Genomic DNA, 24,741 nt, shown 5'->3' with positions numbered 1-24,741 from the left:
CCTCTACCAGCTGCTGGACACCAAGTCCACTGACAGGAAGATGACACTGCTGCATTTCATCGCCCTGACAGTAAAGGAGAAATACCCAGACCTGGCTAACTTCTGGCATGAGCTGCACTTTGTGGAGAAAGCTGCGGCAGGTGAGGGGAGCCTGGCCCAGGGAGCCTGCCTCGCGTCCAGCTCAGGACAATCCCTGGAAGCTATGAGGAGGGGGAGCACTTGGGTGCCTTTCTTTCTTGCTTTTGTTTTCTTTTTTCTGACCACTTCAAAGTTTTCCGCTGGGGCCATGGGCAGGGGCCACCCCAGAGGGAGCCTTCCTACAGGCACCAGGCCCCACCCAGCCCTTTCCACTTGGGTGCTGTGGGAGCTGGAAGGGAAGGGCAGCGGTGGCTCTTCACTGCCAACTCCCCCAAGCTGGCCCCAGAGCCTGTGTCTCTGTGATGTATGGGAAGTGCTTAGAAAACCCATAAAGCCCCCCACAGACATAGGGTGGCTGTTATTTTTGCCCCCCTCGTGAAACTGGGGCAGGCCTGGGGCAGCTCTGTTTTGGAGCCCAGCAGTCTGCGGCTCACCTTCCCTTGCTACCTTCGGGGGTCATGAGCCCACGGCCTCTTTTCCTTTTCCTTGCCCCTGTGAGAGCTTGGCTAGCTTGGTTTGCCCCTCTCCGTCCACGCTGGTAGCTCTGGAAGGGGGGCGTGAGGAACCGAGTGAGCCCATGCTGAGCGGGAGGGCTGGAGCTGGCTGTAGTCCTCAGCCCGGGCTCTGGTGACAACAGTGTCCCTGGAGAACGTGCTGCTAGACGTGAAGGAGCTGGGCCGGGGCATGGAGCTGATTCGGCGGGAGTGCAGCATACATGACAACAGCGTCCTGCGCAGCTTCCTTAGCACCAACGAAGGCAAACTGGACAAGCTCCAGCGCGATGCCAAGACAGCCGAGGTGAGCACAGGGTGGAGGTGGGTGGGAGAGGCTGGGGCCAAGGTGCCGAGAGCCTCTGGCGGGCTTAGTTCTGGTTCTTGGGTCAGAGAACTTTTGTCAAGCAGCTGGCTGGCTGATCGTGGGGAGAGGGGGCGCTGGGGATGGCAGGCAGCTGCCTCTGGAGACGCACTCTAGGGGGCTTGGCGAGCCCCTAGTTCTTTGCCCTCCCACAGGAGCTGTGGGGGGCTGCGGCTTCCTGTGGGCCTCCTGCCCCTGCTGGGAGCCGGGCTTCTCCTTCCCCGCCAGGCTGACCCCTTCTGCCCACCCCCTCCCCAGGAGGCCTACAATGCTGTTGTGCGCTACTTTGGTGAGAGTCCCAAGACCACGCCTCCTTCTGTATTCTTCCCAGTATTTGTCCGATTCATTCGTTCTTACAAGGTGAGCAGAAGAGAGACTTTTAAAGAGGAGTTTGGCTGAGAGAAAACTGGTAGGGGGAGAGAGGGCTGGGCTTCAGGCTTGGGCCTTTTCCGTCTCCTCCTCTGAGTCCTGCGAGGGAGCGATGGAAGCTGGCCACAGGCCTCTTAGCTGTGAACTGGTGGGCAGGGTGGGGGCCCAGGCCCTTCCTGTCATTGTTTGGGGCAGGAAGTGCCCCTCCAGAGAGTGGCCACCTGGGGTTGCTGGTCCCACTGACACCCACTCTCCACCCTCAGTGTCAGCCCCTCCCCTCACAGCTCACAGCCCCTGTGACTGACACACACACACACACACACACACACACACCATCTTTCATGGTTCTTAGGAAGCAGAACAAGAGAATGAAGCCCGCAAGAAGCAGGAGGAGGTAATGCGGGAGAAGCAGCTGGCTCAGGAAGCCAAGAAACTGGATGCCAAGGTGGGTGGGACCAAGAACTGCGGCCTGGAAAACACGGCAAAGGATTAGGAGGGGGTGGAGCAGAGAGCTGGAGAGGAGATGGAGAACTGCAGCCCACAGACCACCCAGAGGGCCTGATGATGGAGTCCAGAGGGATGGAGAGGGGGGCTATGGGAGGGGATTCCTAGGCAATGATGGGGGCTGGGCTGGCGGGCGAGCACAATCAAGGGCATCCTCAGACTGCATCTCGGGGCAGGAACCAGCCCCGTGGTACGTTAGCGGTGACTCCCTTTCTCTTCAAATGCTCGGCTCTAGACCCCATCCCAGCGGAACAAGTGGCAACAGCAGGAGCTAATTGCAGAGTTGAGGCGGCGCCAGGCCAAGGAGCACCGGCCTGTTTACGAGGGGAAGGATGGTACCATTGAGGACATCATCACAGGTGGGGCCCTTTTCCATCCCTGGTTCCTGGCCACTGGGCCCAGCTCCCAAACCCCAACCATAGCCCTTTGGGCCCTCCTCCTCCTACCCCACCCCCATGGGGCCTGACCACTGTGTCTCTCTCCTGGGCCACAGTGCTGAAGAGTGTCCCTTTCACGGCCCGTACTGCCAAGCGGGGCTCACGCTTCTTCTGCGATGCAGCCCATCATGATGAGTCAAACTGTTAACCCCCAAGGCTGGGGCCCTTGACAGGTACTGGGCACCACAGTTGCCCTCTCTGCATGCCCACCTCCCAGGACTCCTGCTGGGTCCCACAGGCGCCTCCTCTCCTGCATGACTTGGAACCATCCTCTGGCAGCCCCGTGGTGATGGGGACACATACTCCTTCCCTTGCATGCCCCATGCTCTGAGAAGCATGGCTTATCCCCTGCATGTGCCCTCAGGGAAGTGGTTATCTCTCCCACTAATGCTGTCTGGCTTCTACTAAGACCTAAGGGGTAGGGAGTTGCCAAAACAGGCAGGACCAGGCGCGCCACCGCCGCTGATCACAGAGGCTGAGAGTCTCTGGTCCTGGGCCCAGGTATCATTTGTCCTTGTCTCCTGTAAGAGCTCTGGCAGTGGCTTCTGCCCAGGGGCATCAGATGACCCTTGACCTCTGTTTCCTGATATCCAATCTGCCTGGGGTCTCTTCCCAGCTTCTAGATCTTGCTGAGTCCACCTTGTTTCTGTCACTCCCCAGTGGCCTCTAGTACCCCCACCTGTTCTTCTGAATGTGCAGAGCCCGCCCCAGAAATCTCCCTGACCATCCCCTCCAGTCTGTCTTTAATCTTCTCCCTCATCGACCTCACGGCTGGCTCTTGGCTGGCCCTGCCTGTGCGGCTGGGCCCTCAGAAGGTGGGCCTGGTCCAGCCTCCCTGCCTGTTCACAGGCCTCTGTTTCCCCTACAGGCCTCTACCACCAGCCCCTTGTCGTTCGCCACCAAGCCAGGAGTGCCGCACCGCCTGCTGGCCCCCCTCGGGCTCCAGGCCCCCACTGAGACCTTCTTGGAGGCAGAAGCACTTCAACCCTGAGTCCTTCAAGTCCAACCAGTAGACCTGAAGCCCTGGAATTGGCCAAGGGCCCAGCAGAGGGCTATGCTGCTCTCAACCCAGTGTCCACCCTAGCTCTCAAAGCTGCATCTTGCCTGCCGCCACTGTGGGCACTAGGTCTTTCAGGGCCTGGCACTTCCCTGGTGCCTCCAGTACTGCACTTTGCTCCCAAGGTCTTCAACATCGTTTCCTCAAGGGTCAGCTCAGGGCTGGAGAAAACCATTTCCAGCTTTAGGCTATGAACGGGCACCTAGGCCCACCACAACTAGAGCCAGAGGGACGAGAGGAGAAAACAATTTTTTCCTTCTTTTTTCCCCCTTACTTTTTGCAACCCAATGGTCAGCTGCGATCTAGAAGTGTCCAAGCTTAGGGAGCCCTGGGGCGGGGCCCTGCCAGTCTCAGATCGTCTTTTACCAGGAGCAAGTCTCTCCTAAGCCTGGGCAGTGTGCCCTAGTGATAAGGGGAGAGGAGAGATGCCATGCTCCCTGACCTTGGCCCTTTGCGTTCTAGGCTGACTATCCTTGCCGAGGTGGGCAGAGGACTAGTTTTCTCTGCCTAGAGAAAGGGTGTGCCAAGAACGTCCTCACCTTCTTCCCCCAGCTAGGTTTTGTTGGCAGGGGCGGGGTCATGTCGGTCTTAGCTATTTTCTCCGTCCCCTGCCGGTTTCTTCTCGGCCCCTGGGAGGGAATACAGGGGCCCACTCCTTTTTGTACATGTACCACTTCCTGCTCTCTTGTACATAAACTCCAGACTTTCCTTCTCTCAACAAAGGCTTGAAATACCAGGCCTGACTCTGTCTCCTCTTTCTGAGTGTGGCGGCAGGGCTAAGCTGCCCCTTTAGGCTGACCCGAACCACGGGGATAGAAAGGAGGCTGGGCAGAGCTGCCACGCTCGGGGGAGGTGAGTGCGGAAGCCTGGAGAAGGAGAACCTGGCTAGATGGGCTCCAGCCACACAAAGGGAGGCAGGCCTGCCGTGAGGCACCAGTGCCCCCTGCTGGCCATGCGGGCACCTGTCCAGCCCCAGCCAGCCCCAGTGCAAGCACACGGAGAAGACAAAAGAGCCACTGGGCACGTTATAAATATTGTTATTTAAAAAACAAAACCAAAACCAAAACGAAACACACATACACTGGGCCCCGGGGCCCGGGCAGGCAGGAGCAGGTACTGATGCTAGAGGGTAAGGACCCCGCCCTCTGCCACCCAGGCTGTGTCCACCAGCCTGTCACTCTTCCTGGGGGCCCCTTCTCACATTACTGGCACCACCCACCCACATGGCATTCACCACCAATCGCTGGTCTGGGGCTGAGGGCAGGGACCGCACTAGCTGTCCGGGAAGCTGGGAGGACCCGTGAACACCGCGAGCAACCTTGGGAGGTGCTGGCGATGATGTGTTGGGGTTGGGGCTACTTGAGGAAAAGCGGACACAGACCCAACTAAGGAAGAAGTCTGGGGTAGACAGCGAGGGTAAACTAGGCCACAGCCTCACACAGACCCGAGGCACGGTGCCTCATCAGGTCACTGGTGGTCATCCAGCTGCTGCAGGAGCGTCCGCCGCCGTCTTTCCAGCTCACCCTCGCTCAGCTCGCTTTCCGACGTGTCCCAGCCCGTCTGGTGGAGCAAAGGCACAGCTCACCCACAGCTTCCCCCCGAGGGCTGCCGAGGCCTGGGCACAGCGCTGACTGGGCTGGGGCCGGGTGCCTGCCTCTCACCTTCTCCTTCTTGATTCCAAAGCCTGCGGAGCGGTTAGGGAGCTCTGCCCGCCGGAGGTCCCTGTCCTTGTCCTGCTCTGGTTCTTTCTCATCACTCTCCTTGCCCGCTTTCTCCTCAGGGTCTGTCTCACTCTCAGGACTGTTCTGTAAGAGCCCAGAGCCCGCCTCCTCAGTTCCTGTGGAGAACAGCCCAGGAGGCGGGTGAAGACATCTCATAAAACAGCAGGGCCTTGGATGGAAGTTCCTTCTCTACGCACCGACTTGTGTCTTCTCTTCTTAGTTCTCTTTTTTGGTTTCTTGACCTTCCGAAGGCCATGATCTGGAGACAGAAAAATCCCCACTAAGTCCCTTGGGAGAAGGGAGGCCTCATCCTTTTCTCTGCTCATTCTTCACAGACAGGGACCTGTCTGAGGAAGTCTCAGTCCAGTTTTCCTTCCTTCTCTCCGTTTCCTGCCTGGGCAGGGACGGGAAGTTCTCCTTACTCTCCGACAGGTGCAGCCGTCCCAATCCACTCTACCCTCAGAGGGTGGGGCTCCCCGAAGGCCTCCTCTCCAGCTCCCAACTGCTTACCTGATCCAAGGAGAAGGCGGGAGGATGGGGAACCCCGTCCTCCAAGGGCAGCACCCCCACTTTCAACAGAATCAAGTGAGGAAGAGGGCTCAGAGCCTGACTCCGAGGGGTTCCGCCGCCTCCGCCTGGGGGGCCGGAGAGATGGTGGGGGCAGCTCTTCATCTTCTGACTCAGAGCCCTGGGGAGATGGGCAGACACGTGTCAGCACAGAGGTTACCTGGGCTCCAGAGGCCCTCAAGTATGGGAACTGGGGACAAAGAGGAGAATCCAGGACCAAAGGAATCCTCACATCTTCCTCCAGGGGAGGTGATGTAGGAGAAAAGCAAGAAAAGTGGCTCTTATTTCCCCCAGACAATCCAGCCTCACCCCACATCCTTCCTACCCGCCAACTCACTGAGGGCGAGTGGGAACGCTTGCGATGGTGCTTCTTGCCCTTTCTGCCGTGTTTCCGGCCTTTGCTGTGGAGGTGCTGGCATTCAGTCTGGTGGAGGCAAAGGGAGGGGAGAGGAAGGTTAGCCCCAGGAAGGACCCTGCATTCTACAATCCAGTTTTGCCTCCTCTTCTGAGGCTAGGGCCTTAGGTCTATCCAGGGTACCCTAAGACCTCCCCTTCCTTAGTTGTCCGGGAAAGGAGAGCCCTGGTGAGGCTTCCGTTAAGCTAGCCGCAGGTGTTCAAGAGCCTGGGGCAGATGCAGAGGAAGAGAAGCTCTGCCTCACCTCCAGTACCTGCAGGAACTCCCGGAAGAGCCGGATCCGCTCCGACTCCAGGGTGATCTGCTCAAAGGCTGAGTCGCACACAAAGCGCTCACGGACCTTGAACAGGAGAGCACTGCTGATCAGACCAGCCCCAGCACAGCATGATGCCGCCATGAGCACAGGGCAGGGCTGGGGCAGAGGAAGGAAGGGAGCCGAAGCTGGCCCCGAGCTGTGCTATGACTGGGGTGGGCCCCCGGTGGTGGAGAAGCACCGCTGCCCTCAGGACTGAGGGGGTGGTGTTTGGTGCCAGGCTGCAGTCCTGACCTCTTCCCAGGCAGTGCCCAGCTCCACAGCAGGCACAGCCTGCCTCAGCATGCTTCGAAAGGCAGCTTCTCTGCGCCGCAGCCTTCGTGCCTCCTCCTTCTCCCGCTCTCTCTCCCGCGCCTCTGCTTTCTCCAGCAGCTGAGGGCAGACGGGACACAGAACAGAGTCACCCAGAAGGGTGGGCGCCCCGACTCACCCAGACATACCTTAAAAGGTGGGAAGTTGGAGCCTGGGCTCCTACTATCATTCCCTGAACTGGGGGAAGAGTCACACTGGGGCAGTGAGTGAGAAGGCACGGAACAAGAGTGAGGGACGAGTCTGAGAACGGAGCCCTGGCTACAGCCCCACCCCACGTGGCCCCTCACACTATTGAAAGTCAGCTTGATGTTGCCTGCATCCAGCGCAGCAGCCCTCTTGTCAAAGCTTATGACGTGGGCGAAGTCCTCAAAGGCTGTGTTCACCTCCACGCAGAAGCCCCGGTCCTGTGGGCACAGCAGCGCATGAAGCAGGGGGCACCACAGGCCCGAACCTGAAGCTGGCTGGCCTCCAGGGCAGGCAAGAGTCAGACTACAGGATGCTCAAGGAGCCCCCTCCCCCGGAAGGGATCCACAGGACTGGGATGTACTTGGAGACCAAGTCGTCCAAGTCCTCACCATCTGACAATTAAGACTCCCATGCCCACCCTTGGCTTGGCTGTCACAGGGAACTGGGGGCGGGGGTTGGATCACAGGGGCAGGTGTGCAGGGTGTGTGTGTGTGTTTCTCACAATTAATTCTTTGTCCCTTTGGCTTAAAGCTTGAGCCCCTGCTGGGTCATCCTGCTGCTCAGTAAGTTCCTTGCATTCCAGCATCTGCAGGTCCCACCCTCTGGCTATATTTATTGAGTGCTTACTATGTACCAGGTACCATGCTGAGTGTTTCACACACATTACCTCATTTAATCCTCACGTATCTGAATTTAAGCACAAGTCCTAGTATCCTAATTTTATGCAGAAGAAGAAACCAAGGTTTGGAGGAACTAGCGCCAATTGCCCAAGGTCTTCAGGGCTAATATACGGCTGAAGGAGAATTCTGCCCGAGGTCTTTTTAACAACAAAGCCCCTACTTTTAAGCACTACACCCACACAGATCACCTCATCCATGGGACAAATAGAGGCCATCTGGTGTACAACTCCCGAAACACTATTAAAAACACCACACACAGACCTGGCGCTGTGCTTCTCACCTAAGCCTCAAAACATCCCAGTAAAGCAGAGGCTTAGGAGAGTTCTCTCACTTGGCCCAAGATGACTCAGTGGAAAGTGGAGCCACTGGCGTGCGAGGTCAGGGGCACGGGCCCAGGTTCCCTCCCTCTCCCTCCACTCAGCTCGAACTTGCCCCGGCCTTCCTGCTGATGGCAGAGGCGCACTCTTCTTGCTTCTTCCAAGAGGACTTCCTCAACCCATGCTCTCCAGCCCTTCTCCTCAAACATACCAATCTCTCTCGCTTAGGGAACTGCAAGCTTCAGTCTCACCTCTTCACTGGCTCCTTCCGTCAAGCACACAGCTCACTTAACCTGGAACACCCCTTCCACTCTGCTCTCCACCTTCCTCAAGCTAACAACCTCTGCTTCTTTCCCTTTGTTTCAAAATCTTTAAATGCAGCGCAAAGGAAAACAAACATTTATTAAGCCTACTATAAGCAAGATACTACAAATGTTATTTAATTTCACGACCTTGCACGTGTTATCATCCCCATTTTACAGATTAGGAAACTGAGGCTCAGAGACATTAACTTGCAGAGGTCTCAACCAATAAACAGCCAGGAGTTACCCAACTCTAAAGCCTGTGCTGCACTCACTCTGCCCTCTTCACGGACACTGCTCTCCTAGAGGTTGCTCATGTCCCAAGAGTCAACTCCAAGGACGCCTTGTCCCCACTCTTCTCGTCCTCTGTTCACTTCTTCAGTGCTCCCCTCTCCAGGGTCCCCTCCTGTCTCTGACCTCTTTCACCACCTCTCTTGCATGTGCTTGTTCCCCTGAGACCTGCAGTTAGTCTTTTCAATCTACACTGTCCTTCACAATCTCATTCCCCACCTCTCTCCTGATTTTCAGACCCATGCTAGACTGGATATTTCGCAGACACTTCAAATTCAGCAGATCCCAAGAGAATTCATTTCCTGGGAGACCCCCACCCCACTCCCATGGATCTCTCAGGCCCAGATCGTCTGTCTTTCAGCTATTCCAAGTCCAGGACTCTGCACTACCCTACGGGATGCGAGGTACCATCACAGTCTGCCTGGCTGGTAGATGGTCTCAGGCAGCCCTGGGTTCATCTGCCTTCCATAGGCAGGAGCCCAAAAGGGGGAAGAAGAAGGAGGAACTATCTAAAGAAGATTCTTTCTCAGGAGGTGTGGAGACACAGGACTCAGCAAGGATAGGACTCCCACAGGCCTGTCAGCAGTACCGGCCGCTCTGTGGCTAAAAGTTAAGAGTCCAATAAAATTTAGCTCTTCTTGCATTAGATATTTCTACTTTATATAATTATCCTATTTAAAATTTGGTATGTGCTTTATTCCTCCCTGCCCCTGGATGCTTTTGAGAATAATTCCAGAAGTGGAATTCCTATTTTCTCCAGCCCTGTTCTTCCTGCTTAATCCTTACCAATGGTGCCATCGATCCACTCCTGACATCTCCAACTCCTTCCTTCCCTCAGTTTCACAAAAAAATGCGTCAATTCTACTTCTGCGTGACTCTAGCCTACTGGTTTTAAACTTTCTATTTTCACAGCAGAAACATTTTTTTCCATAAAAATCTTATGCAGAACCTCGATGTGTAAAAGAGAAACAAGCTGTTACACTTGAAAATACAGGAAGGAGCATAAAGTCCCCCCCACTCCCCCACCCCCTCCGGCTTGTCCCAAGGCCCCTCTGAGGAGACCTAGGGAGTTTCAGAAACTACTGGAACATTACAGCTCTGCTCACTGGCCATCCCCACTGCCCTTGCCGAGCTCACTCCCACCTAGATCACTGCAGCAGCTCCTGCCTGGTCTCCCTATTCACCCCCCATGCTTCGAACCCTGCCTTGAGTCCATGCTGCCCAGATTTTTCTAGCAAATGGCCCCAGCAGCAGGAAAGCGGTCTGGGAGTGAGTAAGAAGAGGAAGACTCAAGCTCAGAATTTATCTTAATCACTGGCCCCTACCACTTCTAGTATCCTGAGGCTTCAAGTCCTGTCCTCCTACCACGCCTATCCCTAAGCATACAAGCACTCTGGCTGCAAGCGCTGCTCTACACAACCACCTGGGCTTTTCCAAGACATCAGCTAATCACATCATTCCCAGCTCCCCATTACTTACAAGATAAAAATCCAAATTCCTTATTTTACCATTCAAGGAATTTTACAGGCAGGGCTCTCCTTCCCAACTGGGGCATGTGGTTCCAGAGAAACAGAGGAAGCCACAGGACATTATGATACATCTTACCTAATGGTAAGTAATTTTAAAATATTAAGTTTATATTAACAGAGAAGTATTATGGTATTAAAATGCAACACCTGCATGAATTCTTAAGGCAAAACACAGGACTTTAAAGAAATGTGTGTGCAGTGGGACATTCCCCACTTTGTTCTCAGACCCTCTCCACCTCAGGTACCAAGTTACTCCCCTTGGTAATCAGGTGAAGTCTGAAGGAATACTCCCCATTTTTCAGACGAGAAAACATGCTCAGAAAGATTAAGTAATCTGCTCAAGGTCACACAATTTGTAAGTGGTTAAGCTGGACTTCTACCCCTGCAGTCCACCTTCACAGTCCTGCTCCTAACCACTATCCACACTGCCCTCTCAAACCCATGAGAATGGTCTTCACTTCCACAAAGAAACATGCTTCTCTTTGTTATCTTTTTCTGAAACATGGGGCTCTCTTAGTCCATCACTCACTTTTCCCCCTTTGATAGACATGGATATTGAGAATTCTCCAACGTGCACGTGCGATCAGAAATGGCAGGTGAATTCGCTCCCACATCACGGAGGTGACAGGGAGGAGTGAGGATAGATAAGGAGGACAGGCCCCTTCTAAAAGGCAGTGGCATCTCAGCTCAAGTCCACTGAATGCCTCACAAAACGAGCCTAGTGCTGCTAGATAATCCAAATTTCCAAGAGACGCTGAAGATCCAGATTTTAATTGTAATCTCTTGATTTTAACATGTTAGCATCAAATTCCAAATTTTTCTAAAACTCTGTACAGGCAGAAGGAACATATCTATGGGCTACCAGTTTATGATTAGCTGTGCTGCTCGCTCCTCTTTGCTCCTGTGGTACCCTACGCCCAGGACCTCCACCCTCCTCCACCTACTCGTTCTTAGAGGTGCAGTTCAAATGGCAATTCTTTCGATTCTCTGTCTTAACACTTGCCCCTCTGTATAGCCACTGTCATGTCATCTTCCTACTAGACCGTGAGCTCCTTATGGGCAGAAATTGTATCTTATTCATTTGTGTGTCCCCAGCGCACAGTAAAGGATCACAGTAGCTATCTCCTGAACCGAGCTGCAATGCTCCCACAAAGCAGGCCTTACTGGGGAGTTCTGTCCTGGGAGCTTGCCCTGCACCCAGCCTGCCTCCATCCACAGACCCAGGCTTCCCTCACCTTAAGGATGTCCTTAATGATCTTCTTCTCATCATGGAATCGTGCCTTCAACTCCTCCACATAGAACTTGAATAAGTCCAGAGGGGTGGAGCCTGCGGGGAAGGGAGGGAGGGGGGCCTGGCGGGCGGCAGCTTCCCAAGGTTTGAGGGTGGGGTTGAGGACAGGACCAGGGAGTGGGAGTGCAGAGAGGCTGGCAGGGCAGAAAGCCAGGCTAGAGGAGGGGGAGCCCAGCTGCCTTACCCGGCTGGCCCAGCATGTTGGCAAAGCGGACATCAGTGCTGACTGCTGGGTACAGCTCCATCCAGGTGGACATAGAGTGCAGCTGCCCTGTCTCGTGCAGCTCATCCAGGAAGGTCTAAGCAGGGAGAGGCCAGTTACAGGGAGAGTGAGCAAGGGAGGGAGGCAGAGCCAAAGACTGGGGAAGAAGACAAAAGCTGGCAGAGAGAGGCAGGGACAACCCAGACTGAGGAAATGCAGGCAAGAGGCAGAGATGAAGAGATACAGATGGGGAGGCAGAGAGCAATGTGAAAGCAGAGAGTGTAAAACAGAAGGGGACAGACTTAAAAGGAAAATGAGCCGGACCAGGAAGCAAAGCAGCGGAAACTTGCCTGCAGCATTATCTTCCCATGACTTGGTTTCAGCTTCCCAAATGTGTTACAGCCAAGTAACCCCCGCCACTACCAATACCAATGCCACCTCCAAGCTGGGGGACAAGCTAGCTATGCCTGTCTGGCTCCCCAGCGAAGGGAAATAAACTTGGCCTAGCTGGCGAGCCACGCTTGTAGAGCGCTCTCTGCTGGCAGTTTCTGGGTGGTGCATATGTCTAGTCTCCCTAGAGGAGCACAGCCCAAGGTTGAGGGGACACAGTGGGAGCAAAAGTGCAGGCACAGAGAGGCCTTGTGGAGCTGGGACAGGGCTGGGCATAGAGAAAGCAGTGGGACTGGCCGAGAAGAGGCAGGGCATGGGTGAAGAGGTGACGGTCTGGGGCAGAGCTGAGCTCTGATCCAGAGGGCAGCAAAGCTACCTGAAAGGCCTCCCGGTTCTTGCGCTGCTGGCGCCGCTCCCGAAGCCGGGCCCTCTCTCGCTCCTCCTCCTCCTCCCTCTCCAAAGCACGGATGTGCTCCTCAAAGCAGATCAGCGCATCTTCCTTGTCCATGTCTAACCGCAGGGAGGAGGCTCAGTGGGCACCACACCAGCAGGACACCCTCTCAGACCCAGAACCCCCAGTGCTTCAAAGATGCTGCCCCTGTAGGTGTTGGGGACACCCAGGGTGGTGGGGTTGGGGGAGCAGGGGACTCTGCAGGAGAAGCTATTGGAATGATGGTTCTTGAGGAGGGTTCCTTGATTATATGAGAAAAAATTAGAAGTATTCAGCTCTTGTGAATTTGGTTACTAGAAGTCATCATACGAAATCAGTTATCTCAGGAACTGAGATTTCATTTTTTATGGGACTGGGAATCAACCAGGCTTTGATATAACTTCAGAAGGTGAATATCTGAAGATACTGCCTGTGATGACAGGCCAACGGCAGCTTATTGCAACATGTGTGACCACTTAAGGCCCACCCTACCAAGCAATTTAAGACCATATTCACATGAGCTATAAAAATCATCTCCAAGTCTTCTGATTCCTACACCAGTGCTCTTCCCCCAAGGACACACATTGTCCAGGTCAACAGTGGACCCTGGAGGGAGAAAGGAGGTGTCCCGAAGCACTCTGGGATCTCCAGAGTCCAGAAAGGTTCTGGGCTGAGTAAGTGCTGGGGACTCCTAGACATCCAAGAGGGCAAGAGGTGTAGGGGAGTGGTTTGAGGCTGGTGCTAGGGGTCAGTGAGGAAAAGGGAAGGGACAGGAAGGAGTGGAGACCCAGGCTTACTCTGTAGCTGATGGTCCTGAGCAAAGCTGGGGTTATCCATGAGGTACTGCTGGGCCTGGGACCATGTGGTTTGGAAGTTGACGCTACTCATCCCATCCAGGATGCTCTTCAGGGCCTGGATGTTGCGGCGCCGGAGCTGCTTGGCCTGTTCCTAGGGAGCCACACGGTCAGGGTGAGGCAGGGCAGGCTGGAGCTACTCAAGTGGGCCTGGGTAGAGGAATACCTGGGGAAAGGCAGGCAGCCTGGGGACTCTGGGATGGCCAGACTCAAGGCCTTCATGTCCCCGGAAAGGGGAAGAAAACAGGTTACAGACCAAGCCCTCAGAGACCTTCCTGTTCTCCCACACCCAGAGCTGTAGGCCCAAAGCATAAATGGGGGATGTGTAGGTGCCACACCAGCTTCTGAGTAAGGAGCTGGGACCCTGGGGGCAGCAAGAAGTGAATGGCTGGGTCCACAAGGAAGCAAAGACATGGAAGGTCTTAGATGAGACTGTGACTGATGGATCCAGCCCAGTGACTGTTACCTTCTCCTTCTTGGCCAGGAAGAAAAGGACATCATCATAAACCTCTTTTCGATCCCTCTCGGGGACCACAGCCCAGACCTCCAGCTCCCCAAAGGTCTGTTCTGCCCGCCTGTGGAGCATATGGGCCGTGAGTAGGCAGGCAGAGAACAGAGACGGCCCACAGGCTCTCAGGGTTCCCAGGCCCCACCCCAGCCCGGCCCCCTGACCGGTAGCGGGTGGTGGAGGTCATGCGCTCATGCTGCTCCAAGAAATGCTGCAAGGTCTGCTTGGCCTCCTTGGCTTTTAGCCGGGCCTCTTCCTTCTCCTCCTTCTCCCGCTGCGCCTTGTAGGCATTGAATGCCTGCTTTTTCTCACTCAGTTTGGGCAAGGCACTGGGGTGGACAGGGTGGGAGTGGGATGGGGACAGAGGAGTCAGCCTGAACCACAGCCCACAAAGCAGGGTCATGGCACACTGGGGACAGGTCTCATAGAACTAACAGGTGTCCATGCATGGGCACAGCAGGCTGCAGGGGCTCCAAGGGCACAGGGAGGCAAGACAGGTAGGTCTCTGGGATGTGGGGAGGGTTAAGAGGCAGTGAGGTGACAAGACGGGGCTCTAAGACACTGCTAACACTGGGCCCTTTCGCTTTGGGGTTCTCAAGTTGCCGTCAGGCCCCTGCCCTATCCAGCCCCCTGTTTCCCCAATTAATTCAATTCAAATCAATTCAATTCAACAAGCATTTATTGAATGTCTCATGTCAGATCCCTTTCCCCTCCTTCTCCTGGAGGCTCTCCAGCTTCTCTTTCCCAGCACACTCACCCATCTATCACTCTCCTCACTCTGGCCCCCTTGGGGTTTCCTGGGGAATCCCTGGCTCAGCTGCCCCCATGAACAAGGTCTGGAGGGCCTGCCCAGACCTACCTGTAACGGGGGTCGGTGACCACCATCTTCATGGCCTGTTCCCACGAAGCATTGGAGGGGACAGCCTGGAATGGAGCAGGCGGGGGTCATGGGGCCTGCCCATCTCTTGCCCCCTCCAGGCCTACCCTGGGAGCCCCACTCTCAGCACCTTATCCCTCAGCAGCTCCTTGAAGGCCTGCTTTGCCTTCTCCCGATTGCTCCAACTGAGGCCAGACCTCTCCGGTTCTGGCTTTGATTCCTCTTCCTCCTGCTGTGGTGGCTGATGCTGTCCAGCAGAACTGGGGGGCAAAGGGGACTCTGCCACAGTGTCCCCCAGTCCCTATAGCTTTCAGTGCCCTGCGTGATCAGGACACTCCCCCTTGCTCCCCAGGGAAGCCATTTTCTGTTCCTCAGAGGTCATGCCCAGATCTTCACACCCTTCCCGAGAAACCTGGCAGAGGTCAAGGGTTGAACCCAGCTGGGAGCCTGAGGCCAGTGTCTGGAATGCCATGGGGGGCAGCCCTCACCTGCTGGGGCCCTCCTCTGGCTGCTGCAGGAACCCCTGCTCCAGAGGCTGGGCAGCCTCTGACACATCGCAATCTTCACTCCCACCTGGCTCAGGTTCTAGGAGGCCCGTGGGCACCAAGGTGGGGCCAGGCGGCACAGGTGGGGGGTCAGGCTGTGGCTGAGAAGGCTGAGGCTGTAGTGTCCGTGGCTGCTGCCGTTTCCTGCAGGTGAGCCGGAAGGGCAGTGTCCAGTAGAGCAGGGATAGAGGTGGTCAGGGGCTGGCTGGTCTTTCTATCCTGTGAAGGACTGGGGCCAGAGCAGACCACTCCACAAGGAGACTGAGAGCTGGCTCTTCCTCCCACAGAGTAGGGATCATGGGGAGAGGCCACTCCCACCCCTTAGGTGGCCCCAGGTACAGGTGGATAGGTAGGCAAGGTGGGCAAGTCACTCACCCTGCAGCCTCTTGTTTGACTAGAGCTGCAACAGGAAAGGATAACATGGTTATAGGGTAGCAAGGGCCACACCCAGAGCCCCTGCCTGGGCCCACCCCCTCCTCACCCTCCAGGTCATCCAGGTCCTTGGGCCGGGTCCAGCGGGACTCCTTACTCTGGTTGTTATAGTAGTAAGGTTTGCCTGTGTCCGACTTGTACTCTTTCCAGGGACACTGGGATAGCAGGAGCTGTAAGAGGATGGGCCAGGGAACATCAGTGGGCTGGGCATACCTTCCAGCCACAGTTGGGGGAGCTAAGGGGACCCAGTGAGTAGGGGACACAGGAGTATTTAGCGACCACCTGGCCTGGCTCAACGTGGGGGAAGGTGGACTTCCTGAGATCCTAGGGAGGTCGGGGAATGGTCAGGGATCTTGGGATCAGAGGAACCACGTGTATGGTTAGAGACTCAGGGGAAGCCAAGGACGTGGAAGGGTCAGGGCAGCTGAAAGGAAGGGACAGAAAGCCCCACTCAGGACCTCTGCCTTGGACTTGAGCACGCTGGGCTTCTCCCACACGGACTGCTTGTCGTCAGCATTGTAGTAGTAGATGCGCCCATCAGGGGCCACATGCTCACTCCACAGGGCCCTCTGGGGGAGGGGAGGGTGCACAGAATGGTGGTCAAGGCCCCTTTCCCAAAGCTTCTTCTCCTCACCCCCAAAATTTAATGATTAGCACCCCTTTTCAGCCTTTCTACCCAGAGACCCCTGAGCTGAAAGAACTCACCGGAGGGCCCGTCCCAGCCACAGCAGCTAGAAAAGAAGCCAAAGGAAACATATTAAGTCCTTGCTCCAACCCCTGTCTGATCCCCATCTATTCCTCCCTTATTCCATCCCCAATAAATATCCCCTGGTCCCATCAACATCCCAGGATCCCTGGCATCCCAACAGGCATGATCCGGGGTGGGCTCTAGTCCATGGTCCCCTCTCCCCCCCAACCTCCGAGCCTGGGGGGAACAGACCCCCAGAAGACTCACAGCTGGCGGTGTCCGCACCTGGAGCCGTCTGCCGAAGAAAGAGGAGGGGGAAGGGTTGGGGCCAAGCCCAGTGGCCCCCAAGACCCAGGCCATGGGGGATGAAGAAGCAGGCCAGGCCAGGATCCAAGTATCCTGCTCCCAGGGATCTCTGCTCCCTAACAGGCTTCCCCTGCCCTCTGGGGCCATGGCTCTAAGACCCCAGAGGGAAATTGCACAGTAGCTCCTTTCTTCGTTTTCAAGTGAGAGTATTTTGTTGAGTAAACCTCCATGGCACATCTTTTCCACAGTGAATACCAAATGCCACATCGTACCCAGACTCTACTACACTGAACAACAGCACAAGAAGGTACAGAGAGATCCCCAGGTACTGCTGCTTCCTCCAGAGACACAGAAGATGAAGAGGAAATTGTATTCAAGTGTCCACAGTGCTAACTCTGTGAGGGTAAGCAGTGTCTGGCATGAGTGTGTTTCCTTAAGGGAGCTGGGCATAGCAGGGGGAGTAAAAAGAGAGAATGTATGTGCCTTTGGGGAAGAGTGAGAAACCAGAAGAGCTGAGTACATGGCTGGACTGGAGAGGAGGACTCAGTGTGGGGAGTGCAGCTGGGCCAACGGTGGATGCAATAAGAAGAGGGAAAGAATGGAAGCCATGTCCCTGTGCTCCAAGTCAGGCCCACTGGGCTGCAGGGCAGAACCTACTTCCTGTCCCCTCAGTGCTTACCGCTGCGGTGACGGGCACCGCTGGCATCAGCATCCCTGGCATCATGGGTGGTACCATTCCTGGTATCTATGGATACAAAGAAGACAAAAACCAGCTACCGAGGTGAAGGTAAGCACAGGCTGTGAAGGGTCCTGAGAGATCCTGTCGGGGCTGTGACCCTCACATGGGCGCCTCCGCAGGCAATCCCCAGGCTCTGGGCTCTTAGCCAAGCCTCAGACTGTCCTCCAGCCATTCAGCAGACAAATCCACCTGGGACTGGCCCCACGTTCCCTCCCTCCCCACCCCAGCTTCTCAAGTCCAGATATCCACTCTCACCTCTACCCGCAGCTAAAATGACAAGGGTTTTCTGAGGCCCTGGTACAGGGGAGAGGATTACCTGTGTGAGTGGTGGTGGTGCCCCTATTGGTGGAAGCATTGGGGGCATGATGCCAGGTGGCATGGGGGGGATGGCCGGTGGTCTCTGACTCATCGGGGGGAGCCCCATTGGAGGAAAAGGTGGGGGGATTCCTGGAGGAGGCATCTGGAAATGAGGAAAGGAAGAAATCCTGAGCAGAGAAGACACTGCTTTGCACCTGTCAGGAAAGAGCCACTCGGCTCCCACCCCACCCCTCCACCCTGGCTCTGAGACAATTCCAAGGTTTCGGTTTGAGAGGCATGAAACCGCCTCCCTCCTCACCACTGAGACTGATAACAGGGGGTCCCTCTGGGTATAACAGGCAAGCACGAAGCTTCTTGAGGCAGGGAAGGGAGAGGGAAAAGGGAGGTGGAACTGCCACCAGACTGCAACTGGAAGGCTCCACGGCTTCAATGCCTGTCCCCAAAGAGGCCTTTCAGATGCAGGGCCAGAGGCAGGTGTCCAGTCCCAAATCCCCCAGTCCCCTGCCTCCTACCTCTTTTTCCCCAGTTTGATGACCACCAGTTGCTATTCCAGCCTGACTTTTTTGTATAAAGAATACAGACAAGGGGAATTCCCTGACAATCCAGTGGTCAGGACTCGGCACTTTCACTGCTGAGGGTGCGGGTTCAATCCCTGGTCAGGAAACTGAGATCCCGCAAGCCATGAGGAACGGCCAAAAAAAAAAAAAAAAAAAAGAATATAGACAAGGAGCAGTGAAAGAGAAAGACAGCCCCACCCTGCCCTCACACTAAGGGGGTCTTTTCCCATCCACTTCTCCTTTCCCTTTCCCCAGCCCCTGTGTGTCCCAAGGACAAAAAGACAAAGGGAGAACTGTCAACTTTATGGACTGAGAGCTTTAAAGCAGCTCCTCCCACCCCGATGCCCAAACAAAACCATCCCTCATCCAAGGGCAACAGACGGGGGCATTACACAAAAACCATACTGGCGATGCAGCAGTGCTAGGGACTAAGAAGTTGGGGGTGCAGGCTGGAAAAGCCAAGCCCAGGGAAAGACATAAAACTTACGAAGGGTGGTGGCATCATGGGGGGCCCCGGTGGGAAGGGGGCAGGCGCTGCTGGGGGCCGGGGACCAGAATCGGGAACCGACTGTTGAGGGAGAGAAAAGTCATAGGACCCAGGATGGGCAAAGAGATGGGCTTTTGCAGAAGGGAAGCAGAGGGGTGAGGATGAAAAAGGAACAAAAGTTCAGAGGAAGGGTCTCCAAGCCCATTTTCCTGCCCGCCCCCAGCTCTGAGCCCTGGGTAGCTCTGCTCTCTCTTCTGCTAGCTCAGAGCCAGCTGGCTGAGCTCCTTCAATGTCATCTTTATTTTGGAAGTTTCCACTTTGCCAAAGCCAAGAAAAGATGGAGGAGGCTCTACTACAGGCACAGATGGGCTCTTCCCAAGGCTTTTCACCCACCCTCCTGCCTGTGGGCAAGGCTGTGCTTCCCTTAAACCAGGCAAACAGCGGTCTCTCATCCCCAAAGTACTCAGGGAGGAAGTGGCCTCTTTTCCTGTTCGCCTGCCTGAATTCACCCAGTACAGAGACTCAACCCAAAGGTCTCTAAACATAGTCACTAGTCCTTCCTAAGTACTAGTTTCCCTAACTCTCCTCTCTTTACTACCAGCCCCCTCCCCTAATTGGCCTCATCTTTAGTCACTCACTCACTCTGACATCTTCCATTCCCATTCCCTCCCTCTTCTCTTTAGCTTTATTCCCCAGTCCCCGCACCCAGTGACCATCACCTCCCCTACAGATTCTGAATTCATGTCCCAGTGCATGAGGCTTTGAACAGCCTAGGTCTCCCTATCCTACACCTAATGGCTAGCCACATCACTCCACTTAGTTCTCAGAGTAATTATCACTTGCTCTAAAAAGCCTTCCTGACTCTAGTTAAAGCACTTCCAATTTATTGTGATCCCCTTTTTAGTTTCCTTACATATACAGTTTCGTAATTATTATGTTTGCTTGGATATGTTTCCCCTTACCAGAGAATAATAACATTCCATGAGGGCAGAGATCGTATCTGACTTGTTGAAAGCTGGATTCCTGGTATCTGCCGCAGTGTCTGGCACATAATGGGTACTCAACAAATATTAAGTGAATGAACGAACAAATGAAGGAACAAATCCTCTTTATATAGAACCTTCCGATTCTAAAAATTCATCCTATAGATATAGCCCTACATGTGTGTACAAGGTTTTCATATCAGCATTATTTATAAAACCAAAAGACTATAATAGTCTAAATATCAGCAAGGAACTATGGACTTTTACACAAACATAAAATGGAATACTATGCAGTCATAAAAAAGAATGAAGAGGCTCATTGTCTTGATAGGGAATAATCTCTAAGATACATAAACAAGTGGGGGGGGGAAGCAAAGTGCAGCGAAGTTTTATTACTTGTATAAAAATTGGAGACAAAAGATGACACACAAGAAATGAGAATGGGGACAGGTAGAAAGGAGAATTCTGTTTGCCCTTTTGTAACTTTGAATATGACTATATTTACCCTTTCAAAAAAATTTTTAAAGTAAACTAGGGCACAGAGATGCAGCTAAAAGGCTCTGCCCTTCCTCCTCTTTGCTTGGAAGGTGGGGGGTGGTAGGGAGGAGTTCCACAGAAAGGTGGGAGCTGGCTCACTGCTGCCCAATTTCCCTACTTTCCCAATTATCCCTATGGTATGAAGGCTCAGCATTTAAAAATGCTCTAATCTCTACTTTTAGCAATATCTGTACTTCCTCTCTTCCCACCCATCTTGTCCTAAGAAGAGAAGGAAGGGTAAGTCAAACTACTCCAACATGGATCACCTTTTCTCAGGGATCACACATTCTAAGCCCTGTATTCAGACCTGCTCCTGCCCCCTGAAACTTTCTTCCGCGTGGAAGTCAGAAACCAATCAACATGGGAGGAAATCCAATTCTCTGTGCCACACTTTCCCACCCAAGCTGCCTCAGGATCCTCTCTAACCTCCCAGACGCTACGTAACCATCTTTGGGTCCTCCCAGGCTCCAGGGTCGCCCATCTCAGAGACTGGTGCCACCATTCACACAGTTGTCCAAGATAGAAATCTGTGAGTCACTCACCACACCTCCTTCTTTTTTGTCAATACATCAATGAGTCCTGTTAATTTTACCTCCTAAAGATTTCTTGAATCCATCTATTTCTCTCCGTTTCCTCCTCCACCCCTACCACCCCTCTTTTTTCATCTGACCTACCTCAGTGGCCTCTTGACTGGTCTCCCGACACCCACTCCAACCTCAGGCCACGCATGTTACTCCCCTGCTTAAAACTCTTTAATGGGTCTGGGAGGCTGTGGCACGTTTGCTTCCCAACTGCCTTGCCTACTTCACCCATGCTAAGCTCCTTCTCTCAATCCTCCCACCTCAGACATCCACCTCTGCCTGGGGCAATCTTCCTTCCAAGCCCACACAACTCGCCTACATATCCTTCACATCTGGCAGTCATCATTTCTTCAGGAATGCCTTTCTCCAACCCAGCGGACTAGTCAGAGCCCTCTTTTACACACTCAGACACCATGTTACCTCCCCCTTCAGCAATTATCCACTGGAATTTTACAGTTATTTGTACAATTCTGATTGTATTCTTATTTTACGTGGCACTAATAAAAAACAAATGCTGCCAATTAAATTATGATACTCCACTGATTTTAAGATGCATCTTGACTTCAAAAATGTTAAAATGTGAGTCTTAGAATCAATGAAATATCTGGCACCTCCACTAGGCTGAAAACTCTAAGGGGCAGGGACTGTTTTTGCTTACTCCAATATCCTATGCCCATTGTATTTTCCTCACCACCCCCTATTGGCACACAGTATGTGCTATTATTTCTTGACTTACTGACTGAATGGTCTTGGCAAATCCCACAAAACAAAGCCATCTTAAGGTCTAGCAGTTATTCAGGGAACACAGAATGTCAGAGCTGGAGAGGATGCTGGCAACCACCCTAGGCAGTGCTCATTTTTCAGATAAAAAACTAAGGGGGACTAATTGGTCCCAGGGCTGGATCCAATCTGCCCTCTAGCCCTACTCCCTTAAAAGCACAGTCCTTACCACAGGAAGCAGTTCTGTTTTCCTCACTCTAGCATATCCCCTGAGACCCATGTGGTTAAACTGGGAAGGTTCCAACATTTTCTTGCTTGAAAACCAGTGGTGGGTCCCTATTGCCCACCCTACAGAATCTCTCATCTCATCTCATTCAAAGCCTTTAAACAAGACCCATCCCACACTCCTCTTGGCTCACCCTGACTCAATGGCTCCCCTCCTCCTCTTTGCACAAACTGTTAGATTACTCCATGTGTTTCTTTTATTCTTTGTCTCTTATTTGTTCAAGATGATCCAATAGTCACCTCCTTCAGGTTACCTTTATGACTATCCTCCACACATACACACACTCCTACCTCAGGATAAATGCTGCACTACTTTGCACAGAGTGACATGCTACTCTGTGGATGCTTGCTGAGTGTTTCACATGGGACTGCCTGTCTCCCTACTCAGGTGGGGATTTCCCTACATTTAGGGATTGCGTTTTCTCCTTTTAAGCCTCCTCTGAAGTGTCTAGTCAGGGCCCTGCACACAAAGTGCTGTGATAAGATGCAGACTCACCCCTTAACTTATTTTTGCATACTGGAATATCCTAAAACAGACAAATGTGTATGTGTGTGCACATGTACCCAGGTACATTTGTATAAATTCTCTGGGTAAAAGCTGACCGTGATGTGAGAGACAGGCAGTTTGGCAGAGGTCTGTGTGGCTGGGGAAAGTGAACTAGAACCAAATACTGGCACGGGAAAACCTAAACAATTTTAAAAACTTACTGTATATGACCATCTTTAACTTGGAATGGAGACCCCTGGCCAGAATCCAGACACTAGCCTGTTTTGGACAGTTCCCCAGAGAGGACACAGCAATGGAATGAACATAAATTACTATGGAACTTCCAAAGCCCTCCCTTCCCTGAGCCTCCCCTGTGTGACGTGTAGCCTTTCTTTCCTGAAACACCCCTGCCCCTATCTCACTTGCTGCAGTGCCTATGCAACTTCAGGTCTTATTATACTTCTGTGTGAGAATCTGAAGACGTAACTTGTATGAGAGAGGGATATAGGAAAGGGGGCTGAAAGAGAAGCAGATCATGTGTCTTCCCTGGAACAAAAACACATTTGTAGGCTGGGGACAGACAGTGAAGAGATAACTGATCATCTGATCATCATGTGTTCACCTGGGCCAGTTGGAGGATTTCCCCCAACACCCCACCACCCTTGGCCCCGACAGATACAATCAGTTTTTCTCAGCCCCCACATCTGAGGGGCATCTCAGAACTGAAGATTCAGAAGAACAAAACGAGAAAAGGAGAAGACTGGAGAGACAGAAGGAAGAGAATGGAAAGAGGGAAAAATAACATTTACTGAGCGCTTATTATGAGCCAGATACCATGCCAAACACTCGTTTAATCCTTGCAATTATATTAGAGGTTATTATCCCCATTTTACAGATAAAGAAACTGAGGTTCGGAGAGATCAAGTGACTTGACCAAGGTTCCAAGAGATTAAATGGCAGAGGCAAGTTTGGAATCCAAGCAGTCTGACCCCAAAGCGGCCTCCCAGCAAAGACAATAGTGCCACAGGTATTTCTCACATTCAAATTCATTCCCCTCTTTTCTTTTTTACCCCAATCCTCACACAATCCTGAAATCCTCAGACAGCCAGGGGATCCCAAGGTTGGCCAGGTCTAGCTCACTCCCTGAAGGGATTTGTGCTGGAAAATGAAGGCTGGGAGGCACACCTCTCAGAAGGAGGTAGCCATCATCAAAAAGAAAAGTATCATGGAGACTGAGAGACCAGCTGATTACCCTGTGCTCTTATTATCTACCTGCTGCCCTTCTTCAGCTGCCCCAAACAGCACCAGCCTCTCCCTCCCTGTTTTCGAAACCATTCTAGTCCCCACTCCCCTGTACCAGCCTCATTATTCCTCCTGCTCCCCAAAGATACTAGAAAATACCTTCCGTTGCTTCTCTCTGATCCTGCCATCTCATCACTCTCCTTCTGATGAACAGAATGTTACTTCTGGTCTTCATCTTTCTTGGGTTAGGTCTCAACCCCTCCTCTACTTAGAGTTCTCCCATCCCTCCAACAGGATTCCAGAGGCGCTGGCTAGCCTGCCCCATCCTTGCTTTGTGCCTACCATCCCCCCACATCCCTGGGGATTTTCTGCAGCCCCAGCTGAAGGCCTAGCCTCTATCTTCGTCTTTCTTTTGCTTCCCGACGTCCTAGAACCCATTCTCCTGAACTCTCTCAAGAACCGCCCCCCCCCCGTTTTGGAGCAGAAAGAGATCTAGGATGTCATTCCCATGCATCTTCCTTTTTTTTTTTTTTTAATCGATAGGAAATCTGAGGCCCAAAGCAAGGTAGTGACTTGCCCAAGGTCACACAGAGTTGTTACAGAGTTTGTTGACGGCAGAGCCAGGATTGGGACCAAGGAGCCTCTGCTCTCCCATTTCTTGGACTGTCCAGCACTGCGTGGGGGCCGGAAGCCTCTCTTTCCTCAGGAAACAATGCCCCCTCCTCACCTCAGGAGACAATGCGGGGAAATGAAGGAGGGGGTCTCCAAGAGGTCTTATGGGGCACCCAGGGCTTCCAAAGGGTTCAAGCACTGAGTCTGGGTAAGGGGCATGTCGCACGCCAAATATCCCAGGGGGGAAACTGTGGCCCCCAGCTTTCCCCTAGTCCACCGGTTCCCACATCTCTCGCCCCCTCTTCTTTCTCGACCTTTCTCCACGAACGCACTCTTCGCTTCATCCCTTGCTCCTCCTCACCCAGTCCCGCAACCCTAGTTCCCCTCAACACCCCCACCCTCCGCCATCCTCCATCATGGCCTCCCCCGCCCCTTCTCCCCCAAATCCCCGCCCCCTCCCCCCTCCCTGGCTTCTCTCCCTAACCCCTCATTCCCCTAGCTCTGCCCCGGGGTCCCGGGTACCCCCGGCGGCCTCCCCGCCCCCCCGGCCCAGGCCCGGGCCGCCGGGGGCGCTGTGGGACCGACCCAGGACCCTCCACACCCGCGCGGGGACGTTACCATGCCAGAGCCTCCGAGCAGCTGGGCCGGCTCGGCCCACCCACCAGTAAAAGCCGCTC

General features: G+C 53.8%; 2 protein-coding genes across 10 annotated transcripts in view; one reads left to right on the top strand and one right to left on the bottom strand.

The window, feature by feature from the left end:
• Window positions 1-4,090, top strand: part of FMNL3 (formin like 3) — a 55,166-nt gene extending 51,076 nt beyond the window's left edge. For 2 of the 3 annotated variants that reach the window (XM_060024736.1, XM_060024735.1), the window contains 6 exons: window positions 11-140; window positions 776-936; window positions 1,252-1,353; window positions 1,715-1,807; window positions 2,102-2,225; window positions 3,172-4,090. In XM_060024736.1, the coding sequence (XP_059880719.1) occupies window positions 11-140; window positions 776-936; window positions 1,252-1,353; window positions 1,715-1,807; window positions 2,102-2,225; window positions 3,172-3,260 (699 nt within the window). In that variant the 3' untranslated portion in view covers window positions 3,261-4,090. Of the gene's footprint in view, window positions 1-10; window positions 141-775; window positions 937-1,251; window positions 1,354-1,714; window positions 1,808-2,101; window positions 2,226-2,359; window positions 2,477-3,171 lie in introns of all 3 variants that reach the window. The other variant, XM_060024734.1, reaches the window with a different exon arrangement.
• A 296-nt stretch (window positions 4,091-4,386) lies between these two features.
• PRPF40B (pre-mRNA processing factor 40 homolog B) lies at window positions 4,387-24,741 on the bottom strand. 7 transcript variants are annotated; one of them, XM_060024728.1, is made up of 26 exons: window positions 24,683-24,741; window positions 18,618-18,698; window positions 17,572-17,715; window positions 17,196-17,261; window positions 16,478-16,505; window positions 16,228-16,253; window positions 15,981-16,091; window positions 15,572-15,692; window positions 15,466-15,490; window positions 15,034-15,234; window positions 14,676-14,805; window positions 14,528-14,592; window positions 13,833-13,997; window positions 13,627-13,735; window positions 13,104-13,254; window positions 12,253-12,386; window positions 11,469-11,583; window positions 11,229-11,320; window positions 6,976-7,092; window positions 6,611-6,748; window positions 6,308-6,403; window positions 5,986-6,072; window positions 5,592-5,769; window positions 5,279-5,340; window positions 5,022-5,165; window positions 4,387-4,920 (listed from the first exon to the last, which is right to left on the bottom strand). In XM_060024728.1, the coding sequence occupies exons 1-26, from the start codon at window positions 24,683-24,685 to the stop codon at window positions 4,828-4,830; spliced, it is 2,682 nt and encodes an 893-aa protein (XP_059880711.1). In that variant the 5' UTR covers window positions 24,686-24,741; the 3' UTR covers window positions 4,387-4,827. The 7 variants fall into 7 exon arrangements, with proteins under 7 accessions (XP_059880711.1, XP_059880710.1, XP_059880716.1 ...); XM_060024727.1 differs by lacking the exon at window positions 24,683-24,741 and adding an exon at window positions 19,580-20,029; XM_060024733.1 differs by lacking the exon at window positions 18,618-18,698 and having other exon boundaries at window positions 24,683-24,697.

This window comes from Delphinus delphis, chromosome 11, assembly GCF_949987515.2.
Source record: "Delphinus delphis chromosome 11, mDelDel1.2, whole genome shotgun sequence".
Classification (NCBI taxonomy): Eukaryota; Metazoa; Chordata; class Mammalia; order Artiodactyla; family Delphinidae; genus Delphinus; species Delphinus delphis.
Note: the sequence above shows the minus strand (reverse complement) of the source record. Positions and strands in the feature narration are given on the sequence as shown.

Bases quoted from the DNA above. Each gene is read 5' to 3' on its own strand.
- PRPF40B (XM_060024726.1), bottom strand. From the start codon at position 23,687: ATGAAGACCAGAAGTAACATTCTGTTCATCAGAAGGAGAGTGATGAGA. The intron at 18,699-23,611 runs GTATTTTCTAGT...CTCCCTCAACAG, and splicing joins TCAGAGAGAAGCAACGGAAG to TCGGTTCCCGATTCTGGTCC. The intron at 17,262-17,571 runs GTAATCCTCTCC...TTGTATCCATAG, and splicing joins CACCACCACCACTCACACAG to ATACCAGGAATGGTACCACC.